Raw genomic sequence first — 10,811 nt, 5'->3', positions numbered from 1 at the left:
AAAGAAAAAAAAAAAAAGAATCTGCACCTAATGAATCTGGGCTATTCTATTTGCAGGACATTCACTTGGCCAGGAGATTATATGATATGGCTGCTCAAACAAGTCCAGATGCTCACATACCTGTGTTCTTTGCCCTCATGAAACTGGAAACCGTGCATATGCTCCAAGATATTCTGCTTTTTAATGTAAGTTTGTCTCAAATAGGTCCAGATTTTCTAAAAACTCCAATGAGCAACTCTTAGGGACAAAGTGACGAGATCCACCAGAGGAGTCTTTTGGGGACTGGTTTTCCTTTGAGAAGTAGAATTCAAAGTCTTACACTTACCATGCAGAGCAATTCTGCTTGTTATATTGAGTGTGTGTTGTATTTCATAGTACAACCAATGAATTCATTCGACAGATATTCTTTTCAGCACGTACTATGTTCAACGCCTTAAGCAAAGTGACATGTACTATATATACTTGTTCACAACATAGTTCTTGCCATCAAGATCTGAGACTGGTAGGCAGATGGCAGGTGGCAAGCAGTATCACAAAGAGCTGTAGTTTGAAAAAAGTAGAAGTTAAATTTTTTAAATCTCTGAGGTTATTCTAAAGGTGCTAGTTAAGTCTCCCGTGAGAGCTGTAAGCAAGCAAAGATCATGTCTTCCGAGACAGAAAGGGAATGAATGGGGGAGGATCGGTGGTGGTGGGTTTGGGAGATGATGATTCTGAGTGGAGTGAGAGGCTTCGATTTTTGTTTTGTTTTGTTTTGTTTTTTTTTTTTTTTTTTGAGAGGATGTCTCTTGCCAACAGTTTACGATGAGATGGAAATGGATGAAATTGGACAACATCCTTGGACCATACTGGGATTTATTTGTGATTGGCCTAATTGTTGCCGTGCTGATTTTCCTGCTTAGAAATCGCCGCGAGTAGATCTGGATCATAGGAAAATCTGCTCATGGGAACCAGTTCACTCCAAGGTATCCTCAATGAATAAAGAATTCCCTCATCCAAATCAAGAGTCTGCTGCAGATTTCCTACTCAGGCCTGTGTTGGAAAATGGACGAAACTTGGGGCCTGTCCTAGAGAAACAACTGTCAGACTTCCTGCTTAGTTGAGGGGACCATCGGGGGGACACTGGGGACTGGTCACTTAAGACTTTGTTACAAACTTGTCATTTTGATGATCTAGTCCTGCATTAGGAATAAAGACCACCCATTTTCGTGCTGTAATAACAACCTCTCCCTTTCAAGAGAACAAGCTGGGTTTCTTGTCTCCTACAGACATACTGGGTGAAAGGGGGAGTTTGGGGAATGTAGGAATACGGACCCCTCAGAACATGATAAAGACAAAAATTTACAGATGGACCTCGTACAAATAGATCTTGCAGGAATGACCCTGTGAGTGACTCTAGCCCTAACGACTACAACAGCTCCCCATGGTATGCCAAGCCTGGAAATGGGGAGTAGGGACTAACCCGGACTCCTCATCGAGGGGCCTTCCAGCAAAGCTCCCTTAGCAGTTGTGTAGTGAACAAAGAAATCTGGGGCCGGTACAGCATCATGCCCCTCTCCTCCAGTCCTCATCAGAACCCTGTTCTTCCTGGGTGATACAGTTTGGATATTTGTCCGCTCCAAATCACATGTTGAAATTTGATCTCCAGTGTTGGAAGTGGGGTCTGGTGGGAGGAGTTTTGGTCACTGGGGCAGATTCCTGATGAATAGCTTGGTGCCATCCTTGCAGTAATAAGTGAGTTCTCTATTAGTCCCTGTGAGAACTGAGTGCTAAAAAGAGCCTGGCACCTGTCTCCTCCCCCTCTCTGTCTCCCTTCCTTCTTCTCACCATGTGACACGCTGGCTCCCCTTCACCTTCCACCAGGAGCGGAAGCTTCCTGAAGCATGTTGGCACCATGCTTCTTGTACAGCCTGAAGAACTGTGAGCCAAATAAACCTCTTTCTTTATGAATTAACCAGCCTCAGGTGTTCCTTTATAGCAATGCAAAACAGACTAAGACACTGGGAATCCCCCTCAGGGTGCCTCATAAAAAGGATAGGATACCAGCCTCCCAGGACATAAGCTGAAAGGTCCAGATTTTCTGGCTTCCCTAACAGGCAAATCAGAGGCCCAGCACTGGGGGCAGAGTGGGCAAGGAGAATGCAAGGCTATGATTTATGTCAAGGGCCAGGCTTGAATCCCAGCTCCACAACTCTCTAGCTGTTTGACCTCTCAAGCCTCACTTTCTTCATCTGCAAAATGGGAAGAATAATACCTTAGAGAGCTGATACGAAGATTAAATGGGATAATGTATGTAAAGGGAGTAGCACAGGGCCTGGCACCTAGAACAAGCTCCATAAATCGTACCTTTTAATATCCTTTAAAAACACATGGCCAATCAGTTGGAATGGGGTAACAGCTGAGTTGACATCAATCTGTGTCTTCAACGCTTTGCAGGTAGTTCTCCAGCTAAAATGCTGGTGCATAGGTAAGAAAAGATCCTGCTTCCCTACTTAAAAATTCAACTTAGGGAAAAGAAGAGTTAATTAATATTAATCATAATCAGAAAGTAGAATGAAATGGTGGGCATGCGCAGAGTTTGGAATCAAACCACTTGGATTTGAAGTCCAGCTCTGTCCCTCAGTAGCTCTGTGACTTTGGGCATAATTTTTCCAAACCTCATTTTTTCCTCCATAAAATGGGATTATTTCCTACCTTGCTGGAGAATTATAAGTCTTAAATACACCTAATGTCAAAAGTGCTTTATAAACACAGCACATACACATACTAACCACATTTATTTGGACATGAACTAACACAGGCCTGTCTAACGTCCAAGTGTTTAGACTTTTCTGGACATGGTCCCTGCTTTATTAGGGAGTTTTAGTTCCAAAGGACCCAGCGTACTTCATACAAACATACGGGAAAGGGCAGGCATCCAAGTCTCAGATGAGGCCAATTGAACAGGCCAGCCATGCAATTATATCTCACAGGTGTCTAGAAATTGAGCATAGTAATGAGAGTATTGGCAAAGAGGGGAGCGTGGAAGGCAGCGTTGGCGAGTCCTGGCTCAAAGTCTGGATGAAAGATGAGCTCCTTCGAGGTAAAGCTTGTGAAAATCACTGCAGGCAGGGATGAAGGGGAGACTGGTTTTGTGACTTGCTGTGTAGAGTAGAGCACTGCCTAAAAAGAGGTGGGAGGGCAGCCCGAGTTCATAAATTTCCCATTTCAACTGACTGGTCCATGTAAATGTGAGAAATGGAGCAGCGTTTGTAAACAGGAATGATTTAGGGGGTTAGAATCATTACAAGGTCCATTTCTCAGCCTCTTCCCAGAGCCGTCACTGTAGCAGTTCCCACCACTGTGGTGCATGGTCGGGCACCTGCCAGCACCTACGCAGCTTTGAGGTGATAGACCCAGGGACAAAGAGCCTCTGCCTGTAAGCCACAGACACTCCCCGGTCATGGCAAAATCCCACCCACTCCACGGGCCCACAGAGAGCCCTTGTTCATTTTCCTGCTTCTGATGCTTCTAAATAAAAACTGATAGGCTGTGGACTACAAGGCAGCTTTTTTTTTTTTTTTAATCTAATTCTCTTTTGTAACTCTCTTTCCTCCCTTTATTTCCTCCCTGACTCTTCATTCAACTGGAGTAGCTACTCAAGTCAATACATTTTTTAAAAGTCAAGTCAGATAATTTTTTTTCTCTAGAGCAGGGGTCCAGAGTCATTTTCTGAGGAACATGCTTTTGGAATTCTCTGCTTTTCCCCAAAGTCTCGAATGGTGGAGATGCTGCTGCTTGCTGCACTCCCCTCTCTGGGAATCCCAGAGAGCCATCTAGAAGACAGTGTGGTGAGGCCGAGAGCAGGAGAAAGGAACACCACCGAGCACCTGCTATGAGGCAGGCACTGTTTACTCTCTGTTTTCTCAACCCATCTTCATGATGAGGCCAGGAGGTAGCTATAACTACCTCTATTTTGCACAGGAGGAAACTGAGGCAGGAAAGGCTAGAAAAGATCACATAGGTAATAAATAATGGTGCAAGAATTTGAATCCAGCTCTGATGTCAAAATATGTTTTTGCCTCTATGTTACTGTTCCAGTTATTGCTTGCTTCTTAGCAAACTACTCCAAAAGTTAGTGGCTTTAAATAACAATCATTTCATTTTATCTCATGCTTTTGGGGCAGTTGATTCTTCTATTCCATGTGGCATCCACAGAGGCCACTTGGTGGGTGGGTTGTTCTAGAGGGTCCAAGACAGCTTTACTCACACCCCTGGCTCTTTGATGGCTGGAAGGCTGGTCTCGGCTGTGACTGTTGACCAGAATGTCCACATGTCACATGTGACCTCTTGGCATGGCAGGCAGAGTAATTGGACTTTTCACACAGGAGCTCAGGACTCCCACAGAGAGTGTTCACAGAGACCCAGGCAGAAGCCACAAGTTTCCTAAGACCAAGCCTCAGAAATTCTAGAACATCACTTCTACCATACTTTATTGGTCAAGCATTAGGCTTCACCTCTCAACAGGGAGGAGTAACAAAGAACTTGTAGCCATATTTAACCTACTACAAATAAACTGCTTAAAAATCTACCAAGTGTTACATAAATTCCAGTACAAAAACTGGCAGAAGAAAAATGCAGCCCAGGCACTGAGCTGTTTATCTTGGAAGACAAGGATTTGAACAGACTAATCAGATCCATGCCTGGCTCTCCTTGTCTTCCCACCTTTCAGACTGAAAAAATCCAGGTGTGTGATGGTAACCAGCGAAAGGAGAAGATGTCCTCCTGTCTTCCTCAGTCAGACACACACATACCCCCACACCCACCCCTCCACACACACCACTGAATGATGCTCAATTCTTTCTCTGCTTTGGCTCCAGTGACATGAGCCCAGAGATGCAGGGTCCCTGGATGATCAGAACTCTCCCCTGGAGCACCCCAGGTGCAGGCTCCACTCCTGTGTCTCAGGACACATATTGACATTCAGTGGGTGGGAGACATACCCCACACCCCTTCCCCTCCCTCCTGTCCTCATTCATTTTCCTTTCCCAAACCTACAGTCCCCATGAGCCCACCTCCTCGGCCTCATCCCCTGGCTAAGGTCCTCCTGCTGGGATGTGGCCCTTAGCATGGGTTGTTACCAGCCATCTTCTGCCCTACAATTCTGCTACCAGATGGGGGTGGGGGTAAGCAGGAAACTATACATCTTTGGATTGGAAAGTGAGGAAAGCAGCCCTTACTGTGGACCAGCCGACTGGAAGACATAAAATAAGTAAATCAGATTTCTCTTGCACTGTGATGGTCAATCTTATGCTAAGGCAGCTCCTAAATTTCATTATGCAAAAAGAGCATCTGACCCTTCCTCCTTCCCAGTTTTGTTTTTAGCTAGGACTACAGGTGTAAGCCACCTTGCCTGGCTCTCAGCTTTCAGTTTTAATAGCAAAGTTGCCCTCCTATTACTTTAGTATTAGGAGGTGCCAGGTTCAGTATTGAAGTGTGGGGAAAACCCTTCCAAACCACCCTACTATTCAGGTAAGTCTCTAAAAGTTACTGATTGGAGACTCATGGTCTAGAAAATTAAAGGTAGGTTTTTAATTTTTAAAATTTTATTTTGCATTACATTTTATCCTATTTAAAAATATATGATTAGGAAACCCAGAACTCCCATTTTTCCATAAACCTTCACAAATTACCTGGCCATGAGTATTACCTTGACTTTGTTCAGTTCTCAACAACCTCAGTGAGCTTTACCTGAAAATTCCTCAAAGGTCTTCCAGGTTCTCCACCATATTGTACTGTTCCCCATATAACTTAGCAACAAAAAAAACATGACTCACAGCAAATGCACTAAGAGTCTCCAAAAAGATTCACTCCTAATAAAACCAAAGAGAAAGACAACAATATTTAGCCTCTGTCTTCACAATAGCAGGTAAATCAAAGCAGGACAATGACTCCAAGGTTGTCTTCATGTTAAGAAAACAGGAAGACTTGTGTTCTTACCATAGCTGTGAGGCCACTGTGAGGTCGAGCTCCAGCAAACTGGCCAACTAAAGTAGATATCTGTCCCAGCCAGCACAGAGGGAGCTGTGAATTGGCAAGAGTATAGGCCTGGAATGAATTTGAGGTAGGCCAAGTAATTTACACAGAAGGAAACCAAAATATTTCTCCCTGAAATATTGAGGATTGTTGAGCTAAAAACAGCTGAAACGTAGAGGGGACTTTCTGCCTTTCCTCTGTTTGCCTAAAGGCAGGACATAAATCCTCCCTTACTGGAGACAGCCACTTATCAGCTTAGAGAGGGCACTAGTAGACGCCAGAGAAATCTGCAAGCAGACCTTACTTCATTAGTTTCTTCCCACATTTTCCCCACCTTTGAGAGACTGGAACTACTCTCTTCTTTGTCTTGTCACTGCTCTAAAATTTATTACTCTTTGTTAAAATACTATTTAAGCAAGGCTCAAGCCTCAAGCCTGAAGCTTCCTGCGAATGCTTTAAGAGAGTTATTTTCCTCCCTCCTTGATGAACATGGCATGCCTCATTAAACTTGTTTTTCTCTTGCTAATCTATCTTTTGTTTCAGGATAGTGTCTCAACTATGAATTTATGAGGGTTGAGAAAAGATTATATATTTTTCCCCCTTCAGCACATTACACAAAAATCTGAAACCAACAAGGAAGAGGGATCGATGCTATGGGAAGAAAAGGGCCACCCTTAAGAAAGCTTCACATACATTTCAAATTTAAGTGCTGTGATTGGTCTTAGTTTAGGTTCCCCCAGAAGCTGACTGTGAGACCAAGAGGTACATGTAAGTAGGTTTTTTGGGGTAGGGATCTCAAGAAATACAAGTATGGAAGGAAGCCAGTTCCGGAGTAGTTATCAAGAAAGTTATCACAGTGGGTCACCAGAGAACTCTGGTAGAGAGCACGTACCTCGTAGTTGTCCCACCCAAGGGACAAAGGAGCAGGACATTTATTCACAACCGCCAGCAGTCAATGGTTGAGGGGTGCTTTGACTGGAGCGTTAATTTTCTGCATTTCCTGTCCCCCATGTAGGCAGGTGGAGCCCACGGAGAAAGTCCTTGCACAAAGAGATGCAGGTGCTTGCAGTTAGCAGCTTTGCCCAACAGCACGAAGGCCTGATGGGATGGGGCAGGAATTGACAGCATGTGGGGTGGTGATTAAGAGCTGCATTCTGGGCCCTTCCACCCTTTCTTTCCTTCAATACACAATGCACTACGCACTAATGGTGTCCCAAGCACTCTGCCAAGAGCCTGGGAAATAAAACTGCCCTCAGGAAGCTTGCAATGTGTGGTGTGGAAGAAAGAGGACCCCATTATTAGGGCACCCACCGTGGGCCAGGCATCTTCCTAGAGTTAGCTCAGTTCATCCTCTCAGACATTCTGGGAGGTGAGAGTCTTCTTCCAGTTTTACAGACGTGCCGTGCAGTGATCTGTCTACTTCTCCAGCAGAAGATATTTAAAAGCAGAATCATAGTATTATGCTGCAGGCTGGGAACAGTTTCTGCCTCCAGAAGAAATGCAGACACTAGCAGAGGAAACGGGTTGGCGAATGTAAGCAGCGTGTGGCAGAACTGAACGCAGTAAGTGGGCTGCGGCCCGCCTGCTTCACCCTGGAACCCCAAGTGAGGGGGACAGGAGTGTGGGAAATGGTCAGTTCTGCTCTGTTTCTTCCCCTCTTCCCACGCTGCCTGCCTTTGGCTCCTCCAAGGATGAAGGGAGTGGGGTTGGCAAGAAGACAGTTTAAGGAATAGGAAAGATTTTACTAAACTGGCACAGAAGTAATCCAACAAAGTGCCCGCTGAGCATGGAAGTTCATACCAACTCCTGTGGAGCACTTTCTTGGGATTCCCTGCTGGGATCCTTCTGTCTCTGTTTGGGATTTCCCCAAAGCAGAGCCTAAGATAAGGATTAGGGTATAGGTAGCTCATTTGAGAGGTGATCCCAGGACTCAGAATTGAGGTAGTGGGAAGGATAAAAACCACGAAAAAAGGGATGTTATTGAGGTCACTGCTGTAGGCAATGAGGGTTCTATTCTACCAGAATCTGGAAAGTTTAGAGAATACCTCCCAGAATTGTCTGCCTGAAAGACAGGAGCTGCGTCATTTACCCACCAGTCCCCTTCTCCATGATTTGGTGATTGCTCCTGGGGTGCATTAACTCCCCCTTTACCCCTCCTGGGCTGCTTCTCAGAGGCTACGGGGAAGTCTCTGAGGCAGAAAAGAGACCTGTGCCTTCCCTTTGTGTCAGGCATAGATAGCAGGAGTCTGAGCTTGCAGAGGTGGGTCCTCTGCAGCTACAGGCTGAAATCAGTAGGCAGTAAAAGCTTCTGCCTCATGAGCGAGTCCCCTAAGCCCCCAGGCACTGGTCACCCATCGGTCCATCAAACGGACTCTCTCTGTTGGGACTCTCCCTGTGATAGGCTGCATAACAGCCTTGAAAAGCTATCCACGTATTAATCCCTGGAACATGTGAATGCTATATGTCAAGAAAAGGGCTTAACAGAAGTGATTCAGTTAAGGATGTTATGATGGGGAGATTGTCCTGGATTATACAGGCAGGCCTTAAGTGCAATCACAGGTGTTCTTATAAGAGAGAGGTAGAGAGAGATTTGACATAGACAAGGAGGAGGCTGTGTGACCACCAAGGCAGAGAGAGGAGGGATGTGGCCACAGCCAAGGAATGCCAGCAGCCACCAGAAGCTGGAAGAGGCAAGGGATGGATTCTCTAGAGCTCTGGAGGGAGCATGGCCCTGCCAACATCTCGATTTCAGACTTCTGGTCTCCAAAACTATGAGGGAATAAAGACCTGTTGTTTTAAGCCATCAATTTTGTGGTGATTTTTTATAGCAGCAATAGGAAACCAACACAGTCTCTCCTCTCTAGGTAGCACTAGGCTGGCTCCTTTCCTTATGCCCTTTATCTGGTCCCTGAGAAACAAACATTCTTGCCCCTGCTGTTAGTAGAAGGGCAGCTAGCCCCAAGGGCAGCCTGATTTCTCTTGCTCTCTCTTACTCCCATTCTCACTCTCTCCTCAGGCAGGTGGTCTCAGACTCTCCCCATTAGGCATGTGTCACACCCCAGTCCACTATGTCCCCAAAACTCCAAGGACCACAGATGAAGTTCTCCAAGTGGCTCCCTTGTAGCCCCTCTCCTTTGGCTGAAGTTGGGGAAAGAGCTCTGTCTTCCCCTCCCCCATGGGAAATGCAACAGCCATCAGAAAACTCCAGGAACATTTGCCTGTGCCCTCCTCCTTCAACCTTTAAGTACCTAACCCTGAACCCCCACCCATTTGCAAGTCCCAGCCCCTCAGTTTATAAAATTGGGGCCACCTGGCTCCTTTTATTAATGCTCAGCCTTTCGGCCTCAACTCAAACCAAGGCTCAAGGAGTCCTGTTTCATCACCTACAAATTCCTAACAATTTCATTATAGAGACGTGTGCTCTGGGCTGGGAAGCAGCAAATGGATCCAGCCCTGAATGTACCAGAAATAATGCTGTGACCTCAGTCACTTCCTCTCTCTAGCTTCCCCAGTGTCCTTCTCATGAAAGTGAGAGGGTTGGGTGAGTCTACAATTTCAAAGCCACAAAACTACAAAAATGTCAATGATATGCACATGTGCAACTTCTGAACTAAGATGAGACTCCCGACCTGTGGTAGGTAGGTTAGAGAGAAAAGTTTCCTGAAGCCAAGAACTGATATTTGTGCCTTGGCTAAAGGCCTATAATATAGTTTGTAATGGGTTTATAAAAATAGTGTTTGTTCACTCTAAGCCAAACTCACAAAAAAACACCTGAGGCATCAGAAAGGGAATTTAATTTTAATTTTTAAAAAAAATTTAGAAGTAACTATTTCCAAAAAAAGAAAAAGAAAAATAAAGAATGAAAGATGGCGGCGGGGGGCGGGGGGCGGGGGTGGCGGGTGAAGACACATGCCTAGGATTTCACATTAAATTCTGCTCCATGTGGGGCTGTCGGTTTTCCCACCACTTCTGTCTTTCCTTCATTCCTTACTCTGCCAGAATGAATTCTTTCTCCCACAGACTATTTTGCTTATACATGATTAGTACAGAAAAATGATTCACCTCCTCTAAGACACATTCTTTTTATAAGAAAAGGTGCCAACCCATAGCAAAAATAAATGTGCCATTCTAAGTAGCTTGTTATTAACAAGAAAAATCATAAAACTAAAAATAGTGGTTCCACTAGAGGTAACTTGAGGGAAAATAGTCATATGCTGAATATGCATTTCCAGAGACACGACATACTCGGAGATTTAAAGTTTCCAAGCTCCTGAGCCCAAACAGGTTCTTTTCCCAGGGTCTGCTCCTGAGGAAAGGAGGACTAAAGTGACCTGATGCAGAGCACACTTACACATTTTCCAGAAAAGGATACCCTGGCTCAGAGAGCAGATCAGCAACTTGCCTACAGTCACACCGCCAGTTAGTGGAGAGGCTTAGGATTCAAGCTCAGGACCAACACCAAAGCCAGTGTTCTTTCTTCCATTCCATCCTCTCCCCATTATCTTATTATCTTATTGTCAAATACAGATTTTACTATAATATCTATTATTTTTCAATTTTCCCATTAAAAATAGTGAAGTGGACAAAAATTAAAATTTTCTTTTGGACAATCTTTTCTCAATCATGATTCAAAGCACCATAGAGAAAACCTGACCAACACACAAAAATCCAAAAGGCATTATTAATTTTGCCATGTGATTCACTAACAGCTCAGAATGGAATGTGAAATCTTGACAGCGATCAATCCATACTATTGATTATTTTTATTATGATTGTTTTCTGAGCTACACCAACTTTAC

At 44.7% G+C, this 10,811-nt stretch overlaps 1 protein-coding gene across 1 annotated transcript in view; it reads left to right on the top strand.

The window, feature by feature from the left end:
- The window catches only part of SEL1L2 (sel-1 suppressor of lin-12-like 2 (C. elegans)), a 101,649-nt gene extending 100,647 nt beyond the window's left edge, over positions 1 to 1,002 (top strand). Inside the window, exons 17-18 of the mRNA XM_012640442.1 lie at positions 57 to 185; positions 796 to 1,002. Coding sequence (XP_012495896.1) covers positions 57 to 185; positions 796 to 915 — 249 coding nt within the window. The 3' untranslated portion in view covers positions 916 to 1,002. The remainder of the gene's footprint in view (positions 1 to 56; positions 186 to 795) is intronic.
- The last annotated feature ends 9,809 nt before the right edge of the window (positions 1,003 to 10,811 follow it).

Source organism: Propithecus coquereli, unplaced genomic scaffold, assembly GCF_000956105.1.
Source record: "Propithecus coquereli isolate 6110/MARCELLA unplaced genomic scaffold, Pcoq_1.0 Scaffold153, whole genome shotgun sequence".
Lineage (NCBI taxonomy): Eukaryota > Metazoa > Chordata > Mammalia > Primates > Indriidae > Propithecus > Propithecus coquereli.
This window is presented reverse-complemented; position numbering and strand designations above follow the sequence as displayed.